The 23,737-nt window shown below is 38.1% G+C and overlaps 4 protein-coding genes across 11 annotated transcripts; 2 read left to right on the top strand and 2 right to left on the bottom strand.

Annotated features, from left to right (window-relative positions):
- The first annotated feature begins 183 nt into the window (after positions 1 to 183).
- On the top strand, positions 184 to 10,257 carry sycp1 (synaptonemal complex protein 1). 8 transcript variants are annotated; one of them, XM_058631848.1, is made up of 31 exons: positions 2,613 to 3,324; positions 3,436 to 3,600; positions 3,719 to 3,786; positions 3,867 to 3,940; positions 4,036 to 4,094; positions 4,176 to 4,242; positions 4,322 to 4,395; positions 4,489 to 4,597; positions 4,833 to 4,927; positions 5,018 to 5,202; positions 5,291 to 5,358; positions 5,438 to 5,499; positions 5,792 to 5,887; positions 5,994 to 6,095; positions 6,195 to 6,289; positions 6,382 to 6,487; positions 6,595 to 6,665; positions 6,752 to 6,833; positions 6,922 to 6,984; positions 7,069 to 7,131; positions 7,233 to 7,295; positions 7,400 to 7,516; positions 7,610 to 7,720; positions 8,067 to 8,159; positions 8,249 to 8,323; positions 8,392 to 8,478; positions 8,564 to 8,725; positions 9,142 to 9,207; positions 9,295 to 9,402; positions 9,538 to 9,591; positions 9,703 to 10,257. In XM_058631848.1, exons 1-31 carry the CDS (start codon positions 3,310 to 3,312, stop codon positions 9,835 to 9,837), a joined length of 2,790 nt encoding a protein of 929 aa, XP_058487831.1. In that variant the 5' UTR covers positions 2,613 to 3,309; the 3' UTR covers positions 9,838 to 10,257. The 8 variants fall into 8 exon arrangements, with proteins under 8 accessions (XP_058487835.1, XP_058487837.1, XP_058487831.1 ...); XM_058631849.1 differs by having other exon boundaries at positions 6,382 to 6,499; positions 8,404 to 8,478; XM_058631847.1 differs by having other exon boundaries at positions 2,614 to 3,324; positions 6,382 to 6,499.
- Positions 9,967 to 11,159, bottom strand: si:ch211-105j21.9 (sialomucin core protein 24-like). The gene is made up of 3 exons (XM_058631856.1): positions 10,835 to 11,159; positions 10,602 to 10,754; positions 9,967 to 10,514 (listed from the first exon to the last, which is right to left on the bottom strand). Exons 1-3 carry the CDS (start codon positions 11,055 to 11,057, stop codon positions 10,387 to 10,389), a joined length of 504 nt encoding a protein of 167 aa, XP_058487839.1. The 5' UTR covers positions 11,058 to 11,159; the 3' UTR covers positions 9,967 to 10,386.
- Positions 11,160 to 12,420: 1,261 nt separating this feature from the next.
- On the bottom strand, positions 12,421 to 19,250 carry slc5a8l (solute carrier family 5 member 8, like). Its single transcript, XM_058631192.1, has 16 exons — positions 19,209 to 19,250; positions 17,982 to 18,362; positions 17,701 to 17,766; positions 17,452 to 17,503; positions 16,833 to 16,900; positions 16,494 to 16,648; positions 16,179 to 16,319; positions 15,958 to 16,087; positions 15,762 to 15,850; positions 15,419 to 15,531; positions 14,795 to 14,862; positions 14,611 to 14,697; positions 14,303 to 14,490; positions 13,048 to 13,157; positions 12,877 to 12,962; positions 12,421 to 12,534 (listed from the first exon to the last, which is right to left on the bottom strand). The coding sequence occupies exons 2-16, from the start codon at positions 18,333 to 18,335 to the stop codon at positions 12,421 to 12,423; spliced, it is 1,821 nt and encodes a 606-aa protein (XP_058487175.1). The 5' UTR covers positions 18,336 to 18,362; positions 19,209 to 19,250.
- Positions 18,186 to 21,131, top strand: tshba (thyroid stimulating hormone subunit beta a). The gene is made up of 3 exons (XM_058631855.1): positions 18,186 to 19,691; positions 19,791 to 19,976; positions 20,597 to 21,131. Exons 1-3 carry the CDS (start codon positions 19,641 to 19,643, stop codon positions 20,864 to 20,866), a joined length of 507 nt encoding a protein of 168 aa, XP_058487838.1. The 5' UTR covers positions 18,186 to 19,640; the 3' UTR covers positions 20,867 to 21,131.
- The last annotated feature ends 2,606 nt before the right edge of the window (positions 21,132 to 23,737 follow it).

Here is a 23,737-nt window from a genome sequence, read left to right as displayed (position 1 = left end):
TTTACAAATCCATATTTGAGTAAATGTAATAAGCATTTTGGATGAAGGAAATGTTACTAAAATGACAAGTTACTGTTTACTTCTCAAACAGTAACAGCATAGCTTTTATCTATCTGTTTATTTTAGGATTAGGGTAACCCAGGTAAACAGCTGACAAACAGCGTAACAGGTGTGCCTAATAAAGTGGCCGGTGTGTGTATTGCACGTTGAGGATGTCTTCCGTTGCCGTTGATGACGTCAGCCACGTCAGACCGAAAGTCAGGTAGGTCATGTTGTTTTCGTCATTCATACGAATTAGTGAATATTACCTAATATTCAACAATACTAACAACAGGTGTGTAGTCTTGTTCGTTTTTTCCCAAAATAACGTCGTGACAACAAAAGTGCTACGTTTTTTTCCTTATGTTGTTGCCTCATATGCTATTTTAAGTGACAACGATTAACTTGCTAGCTACAGGTGCAGTAACGGTTGGCTTGCTGGTTAGAGTGGAATTGCAGTAGCGAGTTAACGTCAGGTCAGTACGTGGAATTAAAACATGTAAACGCTGACTGACATTATCTATTATTTTAAAAATGTCTTCCTGATGCTAAACGAGTCCTTAATAAATGTAATATTTGTTCAATCTGTTATTACTTGAGTTTTGGGCTACTTTAATTTCCGTGTGCTTTAGTTTTTTAAACACAGCTATAAAAATTTAAATATTTGGTTTCCCATTTACTGTTTACTACATCTTCAGGGACATACACACTTAATTTCTTTTCAGGAAATCATATAAATAGGGCTGCTCCTGGCTCATGATGTATTTTTAATGTATGCTTTATAACCTGCCTCTGTAGTACTATGAGGAAAAAAAAAAAGTAAAGTGCTTTATAAATAAAATGAATTATGATTATGATTATTAGTATTATTATAATAATAATAATCATCATAATAATAATAATAACAACAATAAGTATGATTATTATTATTATTATTATTATAATAATACATTTCACTGCTCAAAACAGAGTGCTATACAGTGACAACAGAATTTATATCTGTCTATTTTAGGATTGGGTAACCCAGGTAAACAGGAAACCTGATATTATTTTTGATCTTCTGCTGCTTGGCTAAATTAATTTAGTTGCTCCACCTAATTAGCTGACAAACAGCGTAACAGGTGTGTCTAATAAAGTGCCCGGTGTGTGTATTGCATGTTGAGGATTTCTTCCGTTGCCGTTGATGACGTCAGCTACGTCAGCCCGAAAGCCAGTTCTTTAGGTCACGTTTGTTTTCGCTCTTCATACTAATTAGTGAATATAACTAACTTAATATTTATCAATGCCAACAACTGTTTGGTAAAATCTAGTCTTGTCACCTTTGACATAAAAATTAATTTACCTCTTATACAGTTCTTTTGTTCTTTTTATGATGCAATAATCTTGTGCTTGTTAAAAATGCTGTTAAGTTCACTGCTTGCAACATTAGAGTATGTGCAAGACTAGGTCTGGACCCACAAATGGGTGACAGGAGATATTTTTGGGTCATCAAATCAATGTGATAACACTTTTACAACCTGTAAGAAGTATTAAATAAACAGGTCGATATATATTTGTGATTATTTTATCAAACACACAGTATATCTCTTGGAAATGGCTGAATTAATATTTAAAAAGTTTGGGTAACACTGGTCTAGAGTACATCAAGGCTATAGGTACATTATGTGGCCATCGGCAACGTTGGCAGATTTTTTTTACTCCTCTCATACACAGGTCAACTAATAAAATGGTATGGCTCACAGTGTGGTCTTTGTTGCTGTAGCCTTCCTGCCTCAAGATTCAACATGTTGTGCATCCAGAGATGGTCTTCTGCATACCCTGATTTTAACTGGTGGTGATTTGAGTTACCATTGCATCATTTCGGTCCAGTCTGGCCATTCTCCTCTGACCTCTGGCAATAACTTAAATCAACACTTTTGAGATATTTCTCTTTTTCTGTCCATTTGTGTAAATGATTCAACATGAAAATCTAGAGTAGATGAACAGTTTCTGAAATACTCTGACCAGCTTGTCTGGCACTAGAAACCATGCCACAGTTAAGAGTCACTTAAATCATCTTTCTTCTCCATTCTGATGCTTGTTTTTTTTTTTTTGATATTTGCGTGAATGAGTAGTTAAATGTGTACTTAATAAGGTATCTATCTACAGGGGCTTTTGTTTATTGTCTGATATGAATGTAGCATCACTGAGGCCAAGATGTATCTCCTTCATGTGACTATTATCTATATCATATTGTATGTATTACATCATTGTACATACTGTTACTGTACTTTACGTGAGGTATTAACAGCTGAAACTGAACTCTGCGATCATTTCAGGATGGAGAGAGATCGCAGTTTCAACTTTAAACTCTTGGTGCCGCCTAGGGTGAACAGTGGACAGGTATCTGCCATCAGGCCTCAGGAAGTCATTAAGAAAGATTGTGATTTCATGAATACAATGCAGCAGGTAAGTAGACATGCATACAACACAAGATATCATCACAGGATTGTTCCAAAAAGAAGACTTAGTTTGGATTTATGGATCTTATGAATCTAATATGAATCTTATGAGTCCCCATTCTGAAATGTGTCCATAAATATTCTTCACATCAGTTCAGATTATAATTTAGCCCCAGATAGTTCAGATTTGCATGTATGAATGATGGCTGGTTGATCCTTTTATTGTTGTTTAAGCAAGACAGGGACACAATAACAAGCAGACACAGTGTGAAAGTGCTGACGCCTGTTGACCTAATGCTGTACTGATGTTTGTGCATAGAGTCACTTGTTTTTTGCACTACAGCCTCTTGCCTACATGGATTTTAAATTTGGAACATTTTGGTATTGTGCAAATAGTATGTAGGATACTATATTGTAGATCTTTCATGCAGATAAGTTTCATTCGCCAATAGATAACCAACTGCAAACATCATTGAACCAATAAAGGCAAAACCTTTTGATGCTATACCTTAGCTTTATGTATGTACAATTGTGCTTAAAAGAAAGGAAGGAGATTATTTCAAAAGATGTACGCATTAATGCAAATGATGAGTAAGCACATTGTTGTTTTCCCCTAGGGTTACAGTGTATGTTTTGACAAGGGTAAAGGGCAAAACATGCCTTTTTCCAGTATGGCTATGCCAGCTAAACCAACAAGACAGGGTATTTTCTAGAACACAACACTTGCTACATAATTTCAACACATCTTATTCAATTGTCGTACATGGTATGAATAATTAATTATTATCCCTCCTCTAAAGACGTTCCCAAGAGGAAATTTGTGCCACCAATGGAAAAAGATGAGGTAATTTCAATGTATACAAATGTGAAAAGTGTATTGAACGTACTCTGCTTTTGCAACGCGTATATTCTGAAGTGCCCCAGTTTACTTACCATCGCTGTGGCCATTCCCCAGCATAATTGCAACCCTGGGCAGCTTTATGCCAAGCTGCTTGATGAATTTGAGAAAATTAAGTGTTGGAAGGTCAAAGCTGACTCAGACACTGTGCAGAAGGAAAGGAGACTCCAAGAAAACAAAAGAACAATGGAAACTCAGCGCAAAACCATTCTAGAATTGCAGGTGTGTGCTTCAACAATAGGTTTTCTATCTCTCTGTCTGTTTCATATATGCAGTTCTTTTTCTTTGATGATTGAGGATATAATCATAATTACAACATGTTTGTTTTCTGGTTTTGCAGTTTGCAAATGAAAGTATTAGCACAAAGCTGGAGGAACAGACGAGTGAAAATGAGGATTTGAGGAACAAGTATGAATAAGTAAAAGAACTGAATACATACTTAAACACAAATAAAAATCGGTTTTGAATAAATGGTTTTTTTTATGCAGAGACAACGCAACCAGGAATTTGTGTAATATACTCAAACATACCTTTCAGCGGTCTGCTGAGAAAATGCATCTATGTCAGTAAAAGGAAGTTTTATTTAAACATTTCTGAAATTATCTGAGATCAAGGGTATTGCCAGATTTTTTTTAAATGTTTTTTGTCATTTTGTAGTTGAATCTGAGAGAGAGGAAACACATCACCTTTTTATGGAAAACAGTGAGCGTATACAGGTAAAATACCTCCAAACTTGTCAGGATTTAAAACAAATAATAATAATAAATGTTTGATTGGTGTTTTTGTTTTTTTTGTAGAAAATAGTTGCAGTATTTGAAAGCCTTCGAATTCAAGTAGAAACCGACCAACAAGAAATGCGGAAAGGTATCTCTCTCTGAAATGACAGCATGAATTCTTTATAAATTGACAAGCTTATGTCTTTAATGGCTTCATCTTCTTCCAGTAAACGAGGGCCTTCTCCAATTTGAAGAAATGAAAGACAAATATTGTGCAGAATATAAGCTGAAGGAGGAAGAGGTTTGTTAAAATAGGATCTGCATGTTATGGGATTGGTAATTTACAAGCATTAACCTTTGAATCAAATTTTCATGGGTACTGTTGCACTGACAGGTTGCAGGGCTTCAAACAAAACTTGAGAGAAAAGAAAATGAACTTCAGAAAATCCATCTTGACCTCCATGAAACCCAAAAGCATTGCAAACAACTCCAATATGAAACAGGTAAGAACATGTTTGGATTTCAAGACAAGGTTTGTTCTGTAAAAAAAAAAAAGCAGTGTGGCTAAATAGGCTAATGTGACCCTAGAACTGGGTTCAAATCCCATATTTTAACAGATTACTTGCTATAACTATAAACTATAAATTATGCGTGTTAAAATGATTAGTTATTAGTGATTTTGACCACACCAAATAACATCATCCTGTAGATGTAATACCATATTTACTGTCCTTACAGATCAACAATATAAACTTCTCAAAAGCTCAGAATCTGATCGGGAAACTCTTCTTCAGAAACTGCACACCGCTGAGCATGACTATGAGAAAACTCAGGTGAGTATGTTGAGATTGTTGATGTGTTTTTTTTTCATCTGAGCTATTCTGTGATTTGCTTTTATTGAAACATTATCTTTCCCCTTAAAGAAAAAATATGAAGCCAGTGCTACAGCCATGGAACAGAGAAAAGCAGAATATGCACAGATCCTCCAAAGCAAGGATTTAAGCTTGCAAGAGCTCAACAAATTAAAAAATCAACAAGCAGAGAAGCAGGAGCAGTTTCAGACAACCATTAAAGAGCTACAGAATGCATTGGCTTTGGAGATACAAAGGTATTATTAACGCCTGAAAATTCACAGTATCTTCCAAAGAAATCACATATTCTACTCATGTCATTCTTTGTTTTCACTTATTTTCAAGGTCTAGAGAAACTAATGGTGAATTAATGGCGAACATCAAGGAACTTGAAAGGACAAACACCCTTTTATGTAAGGCGTGCTGTGTGAAATATGTAGATATTTTTATTTGAAGGTGTGTCAAGCTGAAAGAATATGTTTTCCTCAACAGGTGAGACCATGGAGCAGAGTACAAACAAGGATGGGCACATCAAAACACTTGAAGATGAGCTGGTAAAGTGTGTTTTTATTGTCTTCGCTTTTAAATTAGCCTAGGGACTAGTGGAAAGGGAATTTGGCCAGTTTGAATCCTGACTGGTCAACAGCTGGGGTATTTTGTTATTGAATGATTGGGTTAATTGGACACTCAGTGACCCCACCCCACATCCAGTGGTCTGGAAGTCCAGCATTAAAAATCCCTGCCAAATCAAATGTCGCGACCCCTAGAAGGGAGAAGCCAGGAAAAGAAGCTGCTTTTATAGTCAAACACAACAGAAAATGAGTCTCTGAATGTTGTTGTTCTTAGGACATAAAATCAAAATCCATTGAGTCTCTGAAGGGTAAGATCCATGAAAGTGAAGTTATAGTGAAGGAACTAACAGCCATGCTTTTGAAGAAAACAGTAAGTCCAGCGACTTAAGGTGATATTTATAACATTTTCCATGTAGTTTGATACTGAAAATGTATATATGTAAACATACAACAAACAACACATTGTCTTTGTCCAGAAAGAAGCAGAGATTGCCTTAAGTGAAAATGATCTAATGAAGAAGGAATGTGAAGCTGCTGAAAAGGCACAAGAAGATTTGAAGAAGTTTGCTGTGGCTGAGGTTGAAACTTAATTTTTATTTTGTTGCTCCAGTCCACTTTAGGGAAATGTGTTGAATAAAGAAACAACATTTAGTGATGTGCTTTTTATACACTTTCAGATCAAAATGCAGGAGCTTGAGGAACAGTTGTTGACTGAAATAAAGAAAAATCAAGAAGAAGAGGAGCATTTGAGGAGAGACATCACATTGCATGAGTGTGTTCATAATAACCAATCAATCCATAATGTTGGCTTATAGAATTTTGTTTCAAACTGTACATCTAATGTTTGATTCATATAATTTAAAGAGTAAAATATGAAGAGCTCTTGTCCAGCTTTAATGAGCTTCTGTCTGAGAAGATGGCCCTTCAACAGCAATTGGACAGTGGATCCTCTAATGTGAAAGAAACTGAGGCAAATATGAAGGTCTTAATCATTGTATTGTAATCTTAATAACATTTTTCATGAGTGCAATGTGTGTTTTTTGTTCCATAATTCCTAAAACTGCCTTCACTCACCAGGCAAGTGAGGAGAAGACTGTGAAGCTCACAAGAGAAATTCAAAGATTTGAAGAAGAAAACCAAAGCTTGAGGTCAGTTTGAATTATAGAGTTTTTACTCACTATATTTTGACATTGTGTGCTTTTGGTGATGTTAATGAGTATACCATTTTTAACAGGAAGGAAGTAAACTCTCTCAAAACCCAAGTCCAAGGGAAATGTCAAAAAACTGAGACACTGGAAAAGAAATTGGGAGAAAATGTAATAACGCTAACCAAATCCATTTTCTCACAGTACTTTAATAAGACATTTGTTGTCAAAACCTTAATTATTTATGTTTTGTGCATAGTGTGAACATCTGCAGGAGAAAATTACAGAAAAGGAAAAACAAATCAAAACAATGGAAACAAAGGTTAATTTCAAAAGCCTGCAAATTAAAAATGTGGCTGTTGTTTAACATTGTGAAACTAACAGAACTGTTTTGTTTTATTTTCAGGTGAACAATCTCAGGAAGAAAATTGAGAATAAACTTAAAGTCCAGGAGGAATACCAAAAAGAGGTTTGTGATGATTGTGAATTTTTTTTTAATATTGTAGATATACACAGCACTTGATTTGGCTTGTGTTTATATATTTAAATTGTTCACTTAAATATTTTCAGAATAAAATGCTAAAGAAACAAATAGCAAATGCAGCTGCAACAACCAAACATCTTGAAAATCAGGTATGGTGATGTGTTTTCTTTTCCTCATCCAAATTTTAATATTGAGATAATCATTGAACTAATACGCATTTTCCTGTTTTATGTTGATGCTTGTTTTTGTCCAGATCAGCAGTCTTCAGGATGAGTCCCATAACCTTAGAAGACTCCATGAAGAGGAACAGCAGAAACTCCTTAAGGATCTTGAACATAAAATGAGCTCTGCAATAGAACTTGACAATGAGGTTACTAAAATAATATTATAAAGTCACATATGTTATAGTTTCACATTTATAACCAAGAATAAAGAAATAATTAATGACATTTTTGTATCACAGGTACAAAAGCTCAGGTTAACAGCAGTGGAGGCCATTAAGAACAGGGAAGATGTAGAACTCAAGTGTCAACACAAGATTGCAGATATGGTCACACTCATGGAGAAACATAAGGTAGAATTATCACTGAATATCCATCCATCCATCTTCTACTGCTTTATCCTCCACACGAGGGTCGTGAGGGGAGCTGTGCCAATCTCAGCTGACAGAGCGATAGGCGGGATACATCCTGGGCAATTTGCCAGTCCTTCACAGGGCCACATAGAGACATACAACCATTCACTCTCACACTCACAGTCAATTTAGAGTGTTTACGTAATCTCCATATTGCATGTTATTGGACTGTGGGAGGAAACCGGAGAACATGTTAACTCCATGCTGGAAGGCATCACTGAATGTGTTGGGTTTAATAAAAATATCTTGCTAGAAAAACATGTTGCATTATTCTTTTCATCACCAGAGCCAATGTGACCGAATGGTTGAAGAAAAGGATGCAGAGCTGGATAAAAACAAGAAGAAAGAGATGGAGGCTGTTGCCCAAAGTAAATCACTGGTATGAGATGAAAAAAAATAACTGAAATGATTAACACCATTTAATAACAATGAGATAATGAATCAGTTATATCATATTTTTTTGATAAGGGGCTGGATCTCTTAAAGCATCAGACTGAAAATTATCAGCTGAAGAAACAGCTGAAGTCAGAAAGAAAACAGACGGTATGTTCAGGATTTAATCAAATGCACTTTATATTGAGAGACAGTTCATTTTGACATTTTGTGATCAGGAAAACCTACAGAAGGAGCTAACTTGTTTGAAGAAAGAGGTGTCATTGATAAAAATCAACCAGCTGTCAGACGCACGAAGCAAGCAGGTAAAAGCCTGTACTAATGCATATTTGCGACCACTGTGATCTTGTTTGTCATCATTTAACCAAGAGGGTGTATTTGAAATTCCAGTCACCTGCTTCAAACGTTAAAAGAGGAAGAAGGTGTTCAGAGACTCCAAAAGCGAGTGCTGCAAAGACACATGTGTTTGACTTCACCATGAGCAGGAATACACCCACCTACAACAGAGATGGTGGAAATGCTGCACTTTCAAAGAGTATGATGAGCCCAAAGGTACATTTTGTAGGTTTGAGCAACATCTGCACATGAAATGTTGCAGCTCAACCTCCCTCACCCCTATGGTAGCTTTCAGTTAACATTAGAAGTCAAATGATATGTAGTTTGTCCATTGTGGGCCACTGTAAAAAAAAAAACCATAGTGGTCATAATGGCCAAAGAGAAGACCCACCCCTGATGTAAATATAAACAGCTCATTCTGGAGTAATAAGAACAACATTGCAAAGCAGGCATCTACTATAATTGTTCAGGCTCCTTATTATTATTTTTCCTCTTCCACCCAAATTTCGGTGTGAACCTCTTCCCACAGCATTGAGATAAACTTGCTTTTTAAATGGGAATGGTTTGTTGTCATACTTATGTTACTCCATTGAACTTTATATCTATTCATTTAATTTAAATTTGCATCATAGGACATTGGGAATGATGACGCAAGACCTCATAGACGTTTGAGCCAGGACAGGACCTCAAAGATCAGGGTACTACACAGTTATTATTCTGACATTTTCCCCAAATGAATAAAAACGTGACCTTTGCTGACATTTACTCTTTGATGTTTCTTACAGTCCTACAGAATAAGAACACCACCCTCTGGTGAAAAAGCAGCACTTTTGGGCAAGGTCACCGTTGAGCTCGACCCCAAGTCTGACAGCTCAGATCAAAATGATCTCTTGGTGAGTCTTATTTTTGTTGATCTAGTGTTTATTCATTAAAAGTACTTTGTTTCAACTCCATTGCTTTTGTGACTATTATATCATTATTTGTGCAATATCAGAAAAACTGCTCTGACCTTGTGTTTCTTTTGACAGACCTTTGCAAATATATCTGCTGTTCCATCCTGCAAACTCAACATCTCCCAAAAGGTAACATACTGTTAAAGAAACATCTGTATACATTTTTATACTTGAATATAGATTAAATAAATCATCTGGTTTCTATTAAAACATCACTTTAACATTTTTTTCCACATGCAGAGCCCCATCACTCACAAATCACCGGGGAACCTCTTGAAGTTGGCTGCAATGAAACGTATGAGAGATGCTGGTTGGACTGCAGTCACTGGCCGTGACAAGAAAAAGAGGAAAAACAACGAGACAGTCTTTGCTTAAGTGTAGTCCTGTTACTGGTCAGATATATAGTATTAACGATATATATTACATTGGTTTAAGAGTTCATATTCCAATGGTCTTCATATGCATATAGATGATAGTGTTCTGTTAAGGATTCGATAGACAATATTGATCTTTAAAGTCAAGTTTATTTCTAAACATGCAGAGACAGTACTGTTATGAATTAGTTGAACAGTATTACTATTGGTATTGTAGTGTGTGAGCCACCTATGTTTCTTGAGGCTTTACTGGTGTTCACAAAGTTCATATAGTTGGTGGTGAGGGTATTACTATTTTACTCTCTTACTATTACTTAATATATCTTATCTTATCTTATCTTATATCTTAATATATCAATCCATCCATCTCTATGACTGGCAGCGATGCAAGTGATATTAGTAAAAGTTTGTTCAAACTGTTCATATCCATTCTTGTCATTTTTGCCTTCCTCTCTGCCTTTAGCCTCGAATTCAAATTTCAATATGACGCTTTAGCTTTGGAATAGATGGATGAGGGTACCAGTGTATCCAATGTGACAACCGTCTCTCCTTAATGAAAAAACTGGAGGCGAAATTGAGACTGGTCCTCTTGGACTGTCGGTACATTATCATAGATGGGGTGGCCGTCATACAGTCCTCCAGAAATCACTAGTGTGTCATCGCCAGCTACAAAAGTATCTGTGGAAAAATCACTCAGGTATTTAAACTTTTAATAATCAGCCAAACCGTTTGTACTGATTGAGTGAAGAAGAGGGAGCATCTTACCTGGCTCGTCAGAGTTGTAGAAAGGTTGATGCAAGTATTGGGCTCTCTGTTTGCATCTGTGAAACATGAATATCACAAAAGCCACAGCTAACGCTCCCAGTGCAACACTGAAGACAATTGTGATGTTCTTTTCTGAATTGTTGAATCCGACACCTGTTATAGTGAAAAAGTAAGCAGCAGATTAAAGCCAGTAAACTAATTAAATCGTAATGGGCACGTACCCTGATACATACCATGTGTTATCCTGTTGTCTGAGTTGGACGTTGTGTTGGCAGTGTGAGATGTATTTGCAGTTGTAATTACTGTAGTATCAGGTGTAATTACTGTAGTATCAGGCATACTTGTGTCAACTGCTGTGGTCTGGCTCGTTGCTGTCATTGGGACAGTAAATGTTGGTGTGTTAGTGTCAGATGCGGCTGTTGACAGAGAGGTGCTGTTTGTCGGAGGAGTCGTCATTGCTGTGGACTTAGAAGTCTGAGGTTGAACTGTGGTGTCGCTGAATGTTTCATTGGTGACGGTGGCAAAAGTGGTTGTATCCTCAGTCACGTCTGATGTTACGTCGGTTGTGCTTTCTGTCGTTTCTAAGCCAGCAGGTGTTGCTGGCATGATCGTTGAATCTGTTTGGACAGTTTGTGCCTCAGCTAAAGAAATGACCAGAAGGCAACAAGCCAGAACGTGAAACAAGATGGTACCCATGTCACTGAGTCCTGTACAGAGAAAACATTGGTTTAAAAATAGTCTCTTTTTAAACAGGGTAACTCTAAAAGAAACAAAGCCTGAGATTGACCTTTTCAGATTACATTAATATAGTTGCAGCAAGAAGTGATTTTATGCGCGAAGTGTGACCGTGCTGTCAAATTACATAATAGTTTATATCAACTCTGATTCTTTGTAGTTATGCCAAACATTTCTTATCCCCCTAAAGGCTTCAACATCGATCCCTTTGATTCAATTAATTTTATATAATTCAATGATATAGAAAAACAGTCTGGCTCACCTCGTTATGCTGGTACAAATGAAAACTATGACAGTTCACTTCCTTGGCAGCGACGACTCTGCCTCCATGTAATACTTGACTCTCCACTTCCTACAAATTTACAACGACTGAAGTAGATTTGTTGGCAGAGTGGCCAGTCAAAGTGGGCAGGTCACTCCTTTTATAAACTTCCTCTATTGTGTGTTGCCAAGGAGATGAAAGACAAGGTTATTACCTAGAGCAAAGCTCAATCTCCTATCTTCTCCCACTTTCACTCTCTCTCTCTGTGTCACTCCCTCTTGCTCATTTCAAATAAATATTTCTGCCCAGATTTCAGTAGAAACCAAAGCATCACATAAACAACATTTTCATTTAATGTGTTTAATGATGATGATGATGACTATTATTACTATTATATCTTTATTGATATATTACAAAACAAATTAAAAAGCAACGAGTTAAGTAAAACAACACCAACCGATAAACACATAATACACATCAAAATATTTGTATACAAGTTGTAAATAATTTGTACAGACAATAAACAAATACACAAAGGGCAACATGAATGCTTCATGTGTGAATGATATAAAGCTGCTATGAGGGTGGATGTCTGAATAAAGGGCAATAAAAGGAAAACATTTGCTAAACAGGAAATGGGAGCAAAGGGTGCGGGTTAGTCTTTTATCAAAGTTTATGCTGTAAATTTGCTATTACAGTGCTTTGTGCTTTTTTTTGGTTTGTACAAGCATTGTCAGTTAAGAAAAATATCTATCTATCTCGCTATATGTTAAACAATTCAAACATATATAAACAATTCAAATGTGTGTGGACAAGATCCTGTTACAGTTTGGTAATTTTTTCAACACTGACGCTCTTCACATCAAAGTCCATGAGTACTGAACTGTTCGCTTCAATGAACATCAATGTTCTGTCCTTTTCCGTGACATCCAACTCCTGTAGTGAGACAGAATAGCATGATCAAATCTGATGCTGTTTTTTCATTGAATATATATCAAACTGAAACAATAAACATCTGCAACCTGCTACTAAACCAGTGTTTCCCAACCCTGGTCCTCAGGGAACACTAACCCTGCATGTTTTAGATGTTGCCCTGCTCCAACACACCTGATTCAGATGGTCAGCTCGTCAACAAGCTCTGCAGAAGCCGGGTAAGGAGCTGTTCATCTGAATCAGGTGTGTTGGAGCAGGGCAACATCTAAAACATGCAGGGTTAGTGTTCCCTGAGGACCAGGGTTGGGAAACACTGTACTACACAAAGTGCAGGTGATGTTTTACCTGTGATTTGCTGAAGCAGCTGAAGCAGATCAGGTCACTCTTCTTCACAAGCGCATCAGGGTTCACGTCCTCTTGTTTACATCCACCTAAAGACACAGATTTGCGAGCTTGTTACTGTAATACATGAAACATTTACAGAACAGCTGCATTTGTTTTTGTTCTCTGTCTCACCTGTGGCCATGCTCACCAGCAGACCAAGCACTATTGTTATCAGTGCACCCATGGGAGCAAAGTACAGGTAGGACAGAGAGTACCAAGAGTCGGCCAACGCTGGTCTCACACTAAACGACAGAGGAATCACTTTAGTGAGCAAACTATTACTTCAACTTTAACTGCCTGGAGATGGCAACAGAAGCCCTCAAGATAATTGTATTCCTTTATTTGTGCCACCAACAGGAGTCATCTATGCATGGTTAGTTTTCATGGCATTTTAACAAGTCACAGTTGGAAAAGTACATGTGTAAATAACCAATTTAATAATGACTGTTATTCATTAAGCTCAGGGTGAATGTTTGTTTTTCCCTCACTGTCACACTAACCTGACTTACAAGAAGTGACCAGAGCCATATACAGTACAGTATATACTTATGCAAGTAGAAGCCACATATGTATATGTATATATATATATATATATCTACATATATACAATGCCTTGCATAAGTATTCACCCCCTTAAACTTTTCCCCATTTTGTCAAGTTACACATTTAAATATGAAAAGAGACCAACACAAAATAGTACATAATTTAAAAGTTTGGGAAAAATATATATTGTTGAGTGCATAAGCATTCACCATCCCCTTTACTGTGAAAGCCCCAAGTTAAATCCAGCACAACCAAATGCCTTCAGAAGCCACATAATTAGTAGTAAATTGAGTCCACCTGAGTGCAATTTAAGCTCAGTATAAATACACCTGTTATGTGACGACCTCAGAGGTTTGTTAGTGAACATTACCAAACCAACAAGTTCAGTTTGAGTGCAGTGTTATAGGCTGGGAACAAAAAAGGGGGCTTTATAATTAGACAAGGCTCATTTTATGAAGTACTCGGACCACTGTGGAGTTTGAAAGGCACATATCGTCATAAATTGTCTATTTGAACAGTGAAGTCATTCAAAAATATACCATGTGATCTATGTTCTGTTAACAAGCCAACCGTGTGCCAAACTAGACACAAAGAATATTTGAGGTTTTTATTAAATTACCTAAACAGTTCCAGTCATTTATATCAAATATCAACTATTTTTTAGGATTTTTTTAAATATACATCCAGGCTGTGTTTGGGTTTTTTGCCATACAAACATAACATACTTTAAAAGTGGGTGCACCATATTTGCTTAAAGTTCCATTTGTTTTCAGTGTGATCTGCATTGAAGACAATAAGGTTGACTGTGTCATGAAAAGAGCAGTTGTTTTGTTGCGTGACTCACTCGAGCAGCGTGGTATGTGTTACAGGACTGGTCCAGGGAGCTGTCGTTGAATAGTTCTGACTGTTTAAACAACCCACAGTGGTGAGGGGAAGAGGATTTGTCTTCTCAGCTGTTGGCGGGTAGAGCTGGCCTCCGATCCCCACCCACAGGGTCAGCACTAGACTACCGATCATTCCCACTAGTCCTCCCTAAAAAGCAAACATGACTTCAATCAGGTAATTCATCAATGTGTCTTCTTTTTTTCTCTTTTTAAGAACTGTTTGTGTTGGATGGAGTTCCTGATCTCATATGTTTGAGTAAATACCCACCACTGAATTTGATGTGGGGAAAAACATGCCCAGCAAGTACAGACCCAGGAGAGGCCCACTGATCATACCAAATATGGACAGAGCTGCCTAGAAGTAGAAGAAAAAAGGTGTCGGGAAGCTTGTAGTTCCTAATATTCAGCTGATGGTGGTGCTGTTTACTGCTCAACAGGAGGGAGAGGTTTACCTGCAGAACGCCTCCCATCACTGAGGCAACTCCAGCCATTCCAATACACACAGCCCCATAGAATACACCTGGCAGATGTTTACATATAAACATTGTGATGATAATAATAATAACAACTTAATAACTAAAATAACTTTATGTACAGTCTTTTTAAAATAACAAGTGTCAAATATTTAGTGTGACTTTGCCTTACTCTTGAGCAACGTAACACAACCCTGGTTCTGGTACGTGGAATGGAACCCTAATTAATGTTACTGGTAAAAACCCCGTGTTTGTCCTCCATTTTCATGTCAACAAATATCTGTTGTGAAAACAGTGTATTAAACCAGGTTCATTCAAGACGTGCTTGAGCGTCACATACACATGTTTAAGTCACAGCAGACATAAAAAAAACGACAAAAGCTGGTGGTGCCCTACGACTTTTGCACAGAACTGTATTTACAGTGACAACACAACAAGAGAAACACTAAAGAAATATAAAACAAGATGACGTTTTTTTCACGTTTCCATTCTTGTTAAACCTATCATCTGTTTTCCTGTAAATCACAAAGAAATGTTCACTCATTCTTTCATGTCATACGTCATTTATCCAGCTGCCGTGAAAGTAGTGATAGAAGAACTTACTCAGGCCCATGTTCAACCAGGACACTTGTCTGTCTGTGAGGTCTCTGCACACAGGAAAAATGAAGTCTTCCACAGTGACAGCAACCAGAGCGTTAATGCTGGAGGACACCGTGCTGAAAACAAAGCAAGAAACATAATCTTAAAGTCAGGTGGGATCATGCAGGTGGGGGCTTGGGGGAAGTTGGGGAAAAAGAAGAATCTTTCATTTATATGATTATAAATCATAAGGTGCTGGAATGACTGGAGAGCTGCAGGTTAAGCCATATATTGCACATTATCTTGTTACCCCTGCACAGTGTTGAAGTCCGGATGTAAAATCATAAACTTTTCCTATATGCCTCACCTAAGAGTCCCACTGTAGGCAGCAGCCACAAACAAGCCAGGGATTCCAGGGTAATCTGCCAGAATATCCATCACAAGGTATGGCAGCAGCTGGTTTACACATATAAACCATGTTCCTCTGTTAACTTGAATGCTTTTTAGATGACGGGTACATGACGTCGAGGGTGAAAAGACAACCACACTTGCAGTGAGTTTACCTGATCCGAAGTGCTTATGTCATGGTTTGAAAGTGGGTCACAATTCTTGTAAAAGGAGTACATGACGAGGCCCGAAAGCACAGCCAGACTCACTGTCACCCATAAGCCGACCATGTTCCCATACAGAGCCCTGACAGATGAAAAGGAGACATGTCAGTGCATGGACCTTTGCTTCGGCGTGTGATTTACTGCTTACAGCGCTGCTGTGCACGAAAGCTCACATCTTTGCATGTGCCAGGGATTTGCAGGAGATGTAACGCTGCACCTGGGACTGGTTGATAGAGTAGATTGACATCCACATTATGCTGCCACCGACTACAATGGTCCAGAATGTGTGTCGCTTCAGAGGATCGGGGTCAAAACTGAAAGAAAAGATCAACGACACAAAGGACTACTGAATATAATGAGCACATTTCTCCTTAACTGTCCAATAATGTGGGATTTAAATGAAAAAACAAATAATGCATATGAATGTAGTTTGTAAAGTAGACTCCTCTGATACAGGAGGAACCAGCATTATTATTTAGTCTCCTTACTCAAACACATCGAGTCGCCCTCCTTGGCGGACATCTTCCCAAACCTTTGTCAGGCCTCCCCGCAGAACAGCTCCTCTCGCTATAACAGCCACAAAACCTGAAAGCATGATCACCATCTGAAACACGTCTGTCCAGATCACTGCTTTTAGTCCGCCCTGAAAACAAATCCATGCAGGAGATATGTCACTGTCTCCATATGGCCTCTTTTAAATGTTTATTATATCTGTACATTTTCATATTTTCATGAAAAGTTGCCGCCTGGGGTAAAGCAGTTGTCATCGAAGTTTAAAATTGGCCACGTGAAATGATTTGTTTTATTAGGAAATGAACAGTACAAACCAAAGTGCAATAGAGGATGCACACTGCTCCTGTAGCCACCAGCACGCCCCACAGATTAAGTCCAGTGACTGTTAAAGGGTTAAAGGGGTGTTAAAGGGGGAAAAAAGCTCTACCATCATTCATTTAATTCATTTAATTACATGAGTATTCATATTCTGTGACTTAATATAATGTTTAGGTTAAATTTCTGTACAATTACAGAAAATAAATAATATGGGCTCAGATTAATGTCAGTAAGGGTTAGGTGCTTTTTAAAGTATTACATTTTCCAATTGGTAAAATAAATCTGCAAGAGAGCATTATGTACATACAGCTGAACATTATATATAAGATTATATTCTGAAGCCTTTAACTTTGAATGAGCATTCTGCATAGACAGTCAATGTTCATAAATAAATAGTCAAATGTGAGTGGTGATGAAATTGTTGAATATCCTCTTGCAGATTTGCTTTTCAAGTTCACAAAGGTTGATTCACAAACAGTTGATTATTGCATTGCATTGCTTTATAAGCAAAACATCTTGTTGACATGCATGTTAACCTACAGAACCGCTTCCTTAAGAAGGCTAAAACCCAAAAGTCTACCATTGTTTTGATAGTTCTGGTTTCCTTCATCTTACTTTGATTTAGTGCCAAAGCTGGAGCATAGATGACTAAACCGGTGTACAGCACCTGAGAAGAGATGCAACCATTAGCTAATTAGATAGAAGCACAAAACGAGAGGGATTCATATTCATTGGTTCTTGGAACAAGGATCCAACATCAGCTTTACATAAAGTCAAACAGACCGAAGGCAGGTGCTGCTTTTAATAATGATTATTTGCTCCACTCTATGCTGGTTTGTATTTTTACTAGTTCTTTTTAGTTACCGTCTGCACGATGTACATCGACGTCCCAATTATTCGAATGGGCCGGCTGAAGCGCATCTCCAGGTACTAGGAATACAAGGCATTATTGACAGTTACTTGCATAGTATACACATCCATTATTTAAAAAATAGTTTGTTTAATATTGTTTTGCTTTATAAAGGAAATCAACTTTTAAATGTCTTCTGTTAGTTCGGCTTGCCAAAGAAGTACTTTTTTAAATGTTATATTACTGTCTGTTCTACCAGCCATTGGATCATTAAAATCATTTTAATACATCTCACCTCATAGGCACTGGTGATCCTTAAACGGTAGAAAAATGGGACAAAGATCTCTGCAGTGATAGCAGACATGATGGCGTAGGAGAAGGTGAAGAGCCAGTAGGCAGCTCCAAAGCGGTAGACCTCAGCCGGCGTGCCGATGACTGTGATGCCAGACATGAAGCTGGCAGTCAGTGACATTGCAACCGGCACAGCAGTCATCTGCCGTCCACCCAACAAGAACTCATCGCTGCTGGTCTCCTTGCGGGTCCGTATGGCCTGGAAGAGCCCAACGCCAGCAGCAGCCAAAATTGTCCCAGCAAACACCACATAATCCCACACCGAGAAAGTGGCCACTTCGCCTCCCGTACCAACCATGTTCGTTCCTCCACCTGTTTCTTTGACCTGTCGTGAAGAAGGCTTGGATTGAGTAGGATTCCTCTATTATGCAATCCTGCTAATGTTTAATGGTCTTTCCCCGTACAGTCTTGTGACACTGTTCCCAAGTCCAGTTGTATATATCCCAATAACAAAAACACAGTAAAGCAGCAGCAGAGAACAAGTCATTGGCTTATTGTTGTCTGTTGTTTCCTAGTTCTCCTACTCAAACTGTCCATGACACTCTTGAGTCACCTCCAGTGTGCTCCACCCTGAAACGTACAGGAGACTGTAAAAGTTGACGCACTACAGTTAATAATCCATCAAGGACACATGGCTCTTAAATTGCCCGTTATTTTAGTGATAGTGAAGGGAAAGGGTTATTGCCTTTGGCCATGTTGACATGGTGACGGACAATACATGTTTTGTTGTCAAGACATACTTGTTTGGAATGAAGTGACACAGGGAGGAATTTCCAGGCAGCAAAATCAATTCTACAGTTAATAGTGATATTTATTAACAGTTGGCATCAATAGAATTACATTACTGCTTTCTTCTAGGATCAGTCATTCACTACCTCATGAATTGTCTTCTGTTTCTCATCGATACCCAAGGATCTTTTACTTGAATCCTAATTAGTGCCTACTTTGAAGATCAAAGCAGGTTAAATGAGAAATAGCTCACACTGTTAATGTTTGTAAAGGTGAGCAGGAAGAACAGTGCACTCTTCCTGTTTTCACTGGACTGCAATCATTCTTATTCCTAGTCACTGATACACTAGAGACTGACAACGCATGCCAGATCAGTACATTAAGTAGTCAGTGCATTTGCGCTGTTTGTCTGTATCTAAATGCAGATTTTGCTTTTACTCACCGTGAGAAAAGATGTGAGTCTCTTAGTCTGGGGACATGCTGACTGTTGCAGCCTCGTGTCAACGTGCACCATTTTGTCTTTAAAGAAGTTAATTTTTATTCAAATTGGGGCTAGATTAGGGTTTATTTTCTGAAAGGGAGTAAAATCCAGGTTAAACTGTAACTTGTGCTTCATAAAATGACTTTTTTTTTTCCCCCGAGCAGAGACAAAGCCTGTTGGTATTTTGTGACATCTAGCGGAGACTGCTTCAGATCAGACCGAATCCGTTGCGTCATTCTCCTTGATGTTTTGGACTTTGTCCGTGAACAAAATCATTAATTCATGTCATTTTACAGAATGGAGGAAAGGTTTAGCTCTTCCTGTTCGTCACAGATAGATGAGAACTGCAAGATATGATAATGGGGGGGATTATATAATGTCTGTTCAGCAGGGATGTTTAGACTCAGAGCATCATCAGGGGTGCAGACCACAGCTCTCGTTCAGGTGACCGTCACTTGCAGAACAAGCAGTACCATTTCATTTAAAATTGTGTCATTGCTGTTATCTTCTCTTTGTCTGTGTTGTCTCTTATTTTCCATGCAGGTCCAAAAATCAGTTGGACTCAACATGGAGACTGCTGTATTTAACTGCTGGCTCCTTTTCCTGCTCTTCAGCCCAACAGTTCCCATGTGTTTACCCACAGACTTCACCCTGTATGTGGAGAAGCCAGAGTGTGACTATTGTGTGGCCATCAACACGACCATCTGCATGGGATTTTGCTACTCAAGGGTAAGAATAATACAGTGTGGTATAGAGCTGGGTTTGAGAATAGCTTCATTTGAATGGTCTGATATTGAGTCATAAAATCACAAGATCATCCTGTTAATATTTGTCTTTTCCTGCGGGTAACCCCGTCGGTCTCATGAGATTTGGCTGTGAGAATAGTCTATCTGAGAATTCTGAACCTGAAGACCACCTAGAGCTCTTCCCCTGAAGGACTGAGAAGATGGAGAAAAGTTGTACAAAGTCTTTTAGGTCTCTCCGAATCTCAAGCTTAAGTGTTACTGTACTGAAATATAATTCAGGTCATATTGCTCAATGTTATGGTTATGGAAAATGACATCATCGACATACTGGTCTCCTATAAGCATCACTTTTGCAATATGCAATATCCCTTCCACATATCACTGTGAAAACTTCCGTTTACCTCTACTTTTGACATATTCTGTCTTACCCCTGAGTTATCTACAAAATATCCAAAAATGGTAACTAAACTTTAAGATAAGATCTTTCTTTTTTTTTTTAGTAATGTTTTACAAAAAGGTTTTTTCCACTGTATCTGAAATAAAAGCTCAGGACACGAATAAAAGCTCTCCTGTGTGTGTGTGTGTGTGTGTGTGATGTTGCAGGACAGCAACATGAAGAGCATACGCTTCCCTATCCAGAGAGGCTGCACCTATGACAAGGTGGAATACCACAGCGCCATACTGCCAGGCTGTCCCATCGACTCCAACCCTGTCTTCACCTACCCTGTGGCTCTTAGCTGCCACTGTGGGGCCTGCAGGACTGACAGCGACGAGTGCACACACAGAACCAGTGCGGACAGAGTAAAGTGCAGCAAACCAGTCACACGTATCTATCCTTTTCCTGGTCAGAGCAACTACATGACACCTTTCTGACCCTTTTTATTTTGTTCTCAATCTTTCCTTTATTTGTTATGAATGCTGTATCTACTGCTGTCTGCAATGTCTCCACGGTTACATATTGTACCAACTGGTTTTATTGTTCCTCTGTTGGCCAGCATGGCTGTGCGGTTCTCAGTTTACAAATGGGATTCACCCTGGTGTGTATTTCTGATACATCACAATGACAATGTACCCTCTTGTAAACCCTGGTGTGTGTGTTTGTGTGTACTACTCAATTAAAGGTGAAGTCTCTAAATAGCTCCCTGACTAAGCTGTGCTTCACTGAAACACAGTCCAGTAGTCGACTGTGTGGCAAACACATAACAAACAGGTGACTGTGACGCTCCACACTGTCACCTTGGAAAACTATATTTGCCTCTACAGTCATCCTGGAAATCACATGATTGTTTTCACAACACTTCCCACGAAATGGCTTTTCACTGACAATGTTGAACCCAAAACGTGTGGCATGACACACACAGAGGGGTTAGAGGTAACACCAACGTCAAACAAATAGTGTGTTTATGAACAGCTGAGTCATTTTTCATAATCTCAAGTTGAGTGTGTGGGAGTTTCCCAATACACTAAGTATATAAGTTTATTTGGAAGGACAGCTGGAGTTTATAAATAGCTCAGTTGCTTAGAGTGGAAGAATGTAGAATAAGTCCATCATGTGAATCTGTCACATGCTGTATTTCTTGTTTTATTCATTTATTTTATAATGTGATAAGACGTTATCACAACTCAAATAGACACTGGGGCCGAACGGGCCCTGGCACCCAGAATTATATATATATATATATATATATATATATATATATATATACATATATTACTGAAGGTGTAATCCCTGTTACCAGGTGGCGCAATGACAAAAAAATAAGAAAAAAAATGGAGGCAGGTGGAAGCCTGATGTGTGCTATTCCTGCAAACATACCTCTACCATGGTTGCAACAGTAACCTACATACGGTTCAAAGGAGGGTGAAATGCCATTGTTAAATTAAATAGAATTTTCTTCTCGCATCATATCCATTCAAAATAAAGTCAAATTACTTTTTATATATTCGGAATCTATATCCTCTTCTTTAAAAGTAATTATTTCTTGGTTAAAATTCTGAGCTTGTTAACATAACTGATCTCCTCTGACAGACATGCAAATCTTAAAGAAAAAAAAAAGCGTTGGATCAACCCTTAAAGGCAGTGAATGAAACTGGTTACTATCTGAGTGACACATGGATGGAATCCAAAAAAGTGCTGACACACTTATGCAGCTTATGAAGCTTATGCAATGTATGGCAACCTGACAGATTATATCTGTCATATATCTCTCTCCTAAACTATATTCCTGTAGTTTATGAGAGATATTGTTTGGTGCTTGTTCATACTGAATTAATGGGAGATGTGAACTTTAATTTCTCTGCAAAGGAGTGAGACATTTTTATCTTCACATGCGTGTGCAATAGAACATGTTTTAGTGAGTCGATAAAATACTGCATATTTTCATACAGTGCAGGACAGAGTCGAGTTGTGGTGGCAGCAAGTTAAAAAGCAAAAAGTGAGTCCAAAAAACACGCAGGCCTTTGACAAAATTCTACTGTATGTCGGAAAATCCCATGGATGCTTTTTCTCTGTCCTGTCCACTTCTTACACCAGCATGCAAATTAATTTCAGCAGCTGGAAACACATCTGCCAGTCCTGAAAAATGTAGGCTGTAAATGTCATTGTCTAAAATAGACCATATTACTACTCTATTCATCATAAGAACAATGTCACAACACCAGAATACAATACACGTTGAGAAAAAACCTGCAAAACTAATGACATTCCTTGCCACACCTGTAGTTCAGATGCTAATTAGACTGCAACCACTTTCATTTGTTTGACACGTTTCAAAGGTCTACCAGCAACCGGACAAGCAAACTAAATGTCACTTATTTCTGCCTCAAACAAATACAAATCAGGTATGTCTAATTTTGTACTCTGTAGTCTCACACAATGTTTAGGCTCAAATATCCAACCAGTTCTAGTACAAACAAGTGCCCTCTTGACTGTAGCCTTCATCGTGCACTAACAGGCACCCTGAGACATATTTATAATATTTGTACAGCTATATAGGACAGTTGTCCTATTACAACTCCTCACCTTACTCCTTTTTGTTGTATCTGGTTACACCCTCATCTCTCAGCAGCCCTCACCTCCCCCTGCCTAAAAAAAACCAGAAGGAAACATGTTACCCAACTTTTTGACTTCACAGAAACTACCGCCATGATGCCACATTTCTTGGGAAAAGAAACCAGTTCAAGGAGAATCGACTTCATGCCAAGTTTTGCCAACACTTTCTATAAAATATGTCAATCGCCTTCATAGTTTAACGGTTCGAATAAAGGATAATGTCACAATAATGTTTTCATATTTGGCATAAAGTTGTGCCAATATATTCTGTACTACTGTAAACCTACAACTTTACAATGACTATGAGTAACTCCCAATGCCATTCAGAATTCTGCTCTAACAAGTTCCAACTTGAGGGATGTTAGAGTCTTGTGTTAGAGTAGGAGTGTGATGCTTCTCTGGAATAAATTACTGCTGCGATAACGTTTATTAGACTATTGCTTTTAAAACATATTAATAAGACTCAATGTTTCTGTAGGCTACTGTAAGGAGCATTGTGGCTCCAGCTGTGTCTCTGATGTTTCTTTCCACCACTGGGGCGTCTATATTCAGACAATAGAGGACAATAGAATGGTGTCATTGCACCAGGAAATGGCCAGAATGAATTTCAGTGCCATGATCTTAACTCAGAGCCCAAAATGGCACCAGCGATGTCACTGAATGTAAAACCTCATTTACACGTATCTTCTCGA

The sequence above is a fragment of the Solea solea genome, chromosome 6 (assembly GCF_958295425.1).
Source record: "Solea solea chromosome 6, fSolSol10.1, whole genome shotgun sequence".
Classification (NCBI taxonomy): Eukaryota; Metazoa; Chordata; class Actinopteri; order Pleuronectiformes; family Soleidae; genus Solea; species Solea solea.
Note: the sequence above shows the minus strand (reverse complement) of the source record. Positions and strands in the feature narration are given on the sequence as shown.

Excerpts from the sequence above, each read along its gene's own strand:
- tshba (XM_058631855.1), top strand. The coding sequence starts at position 19,641 with ATGTTTAGACTCAGAGCATCATCAGGGGTGCAGACCACAGCTCTCGTT. Across the intron at positions 19,692-19,790 it reads AGACCACAGCTCTCGTTCAG|GTCCAAAAATCAGTTGGACT; the intron begins GTGACCGTCACT and ends TTTTCCATGCAG. Across the intron at positions 19,977-20,596 it reads TGGGATTTTGCTACTCAAGG|GACAGCAACATGAAGAGCAT; the intron begins GTAAGAATAATA and ends GTGATGTTGCAG.
- sycp1 (XM_058631847.1), top strand. Across the intron at positions 8,324-8,391 it reads AGTCAGAAAGAAAACAGACG|GAAAACCTACAGAAGGAGCT; the intron begins GTATGTTCAGGA and ends TTTTGTGATCAG. Across the intron at positions 9,403-9,537 it reads CAGATCAAAATGATCTCTTG|ACCTTTGCAAATATATCTGC; the intron begins GTGAGTCTTATT and ends TTCTTTTGACAG.
- slc5a8l (XM_058631192.1), bottom strand. The coding sequence starts at position 18,335 with ATGGTTGGTACGGGAGGCGAAGTGGCCACTTTCTCGGTGTGGGATTAT. Across the intron at positions 17,767-17,981 it reads GGATCACCAGTGCCTATGAG|TACCTGGAGATGCGCTTCAG; the intron begins GTGAGATGTATT and ends TTGTATTCCTAG. Across the intron at positions 14,698-14,794 it reads TGATGGGAGGCGTTCTGCAG|GCAGCTCTGTCCATATTTGG; the intron begins GTAAACCTCTCC and ends TTCTACTTCTAG.
- si:ch211-105j21.9 (XM_058631856.1), bottom strand. The coding sequence starts at position 11,057 with ATGACGACTCCTCCGACAAACAGCACCTCTCTGTCAACAGCCGCATCT. Across the intron at positions 10,755-10,834 it reads AGACAACAGGATAACACATG|GTGTCGGATTCAACAATTCA; the intron begins GTATGTATCAGG and ends TCACTATAACAG. Across the intron at positions 10,515-10,601 it reads CTACAACTCTGACGAGCCAG|ATACTTTTGTAGCTGGCGAT; the intron begins GTAAGATGCTCC and ends ATTTTTCCACAG.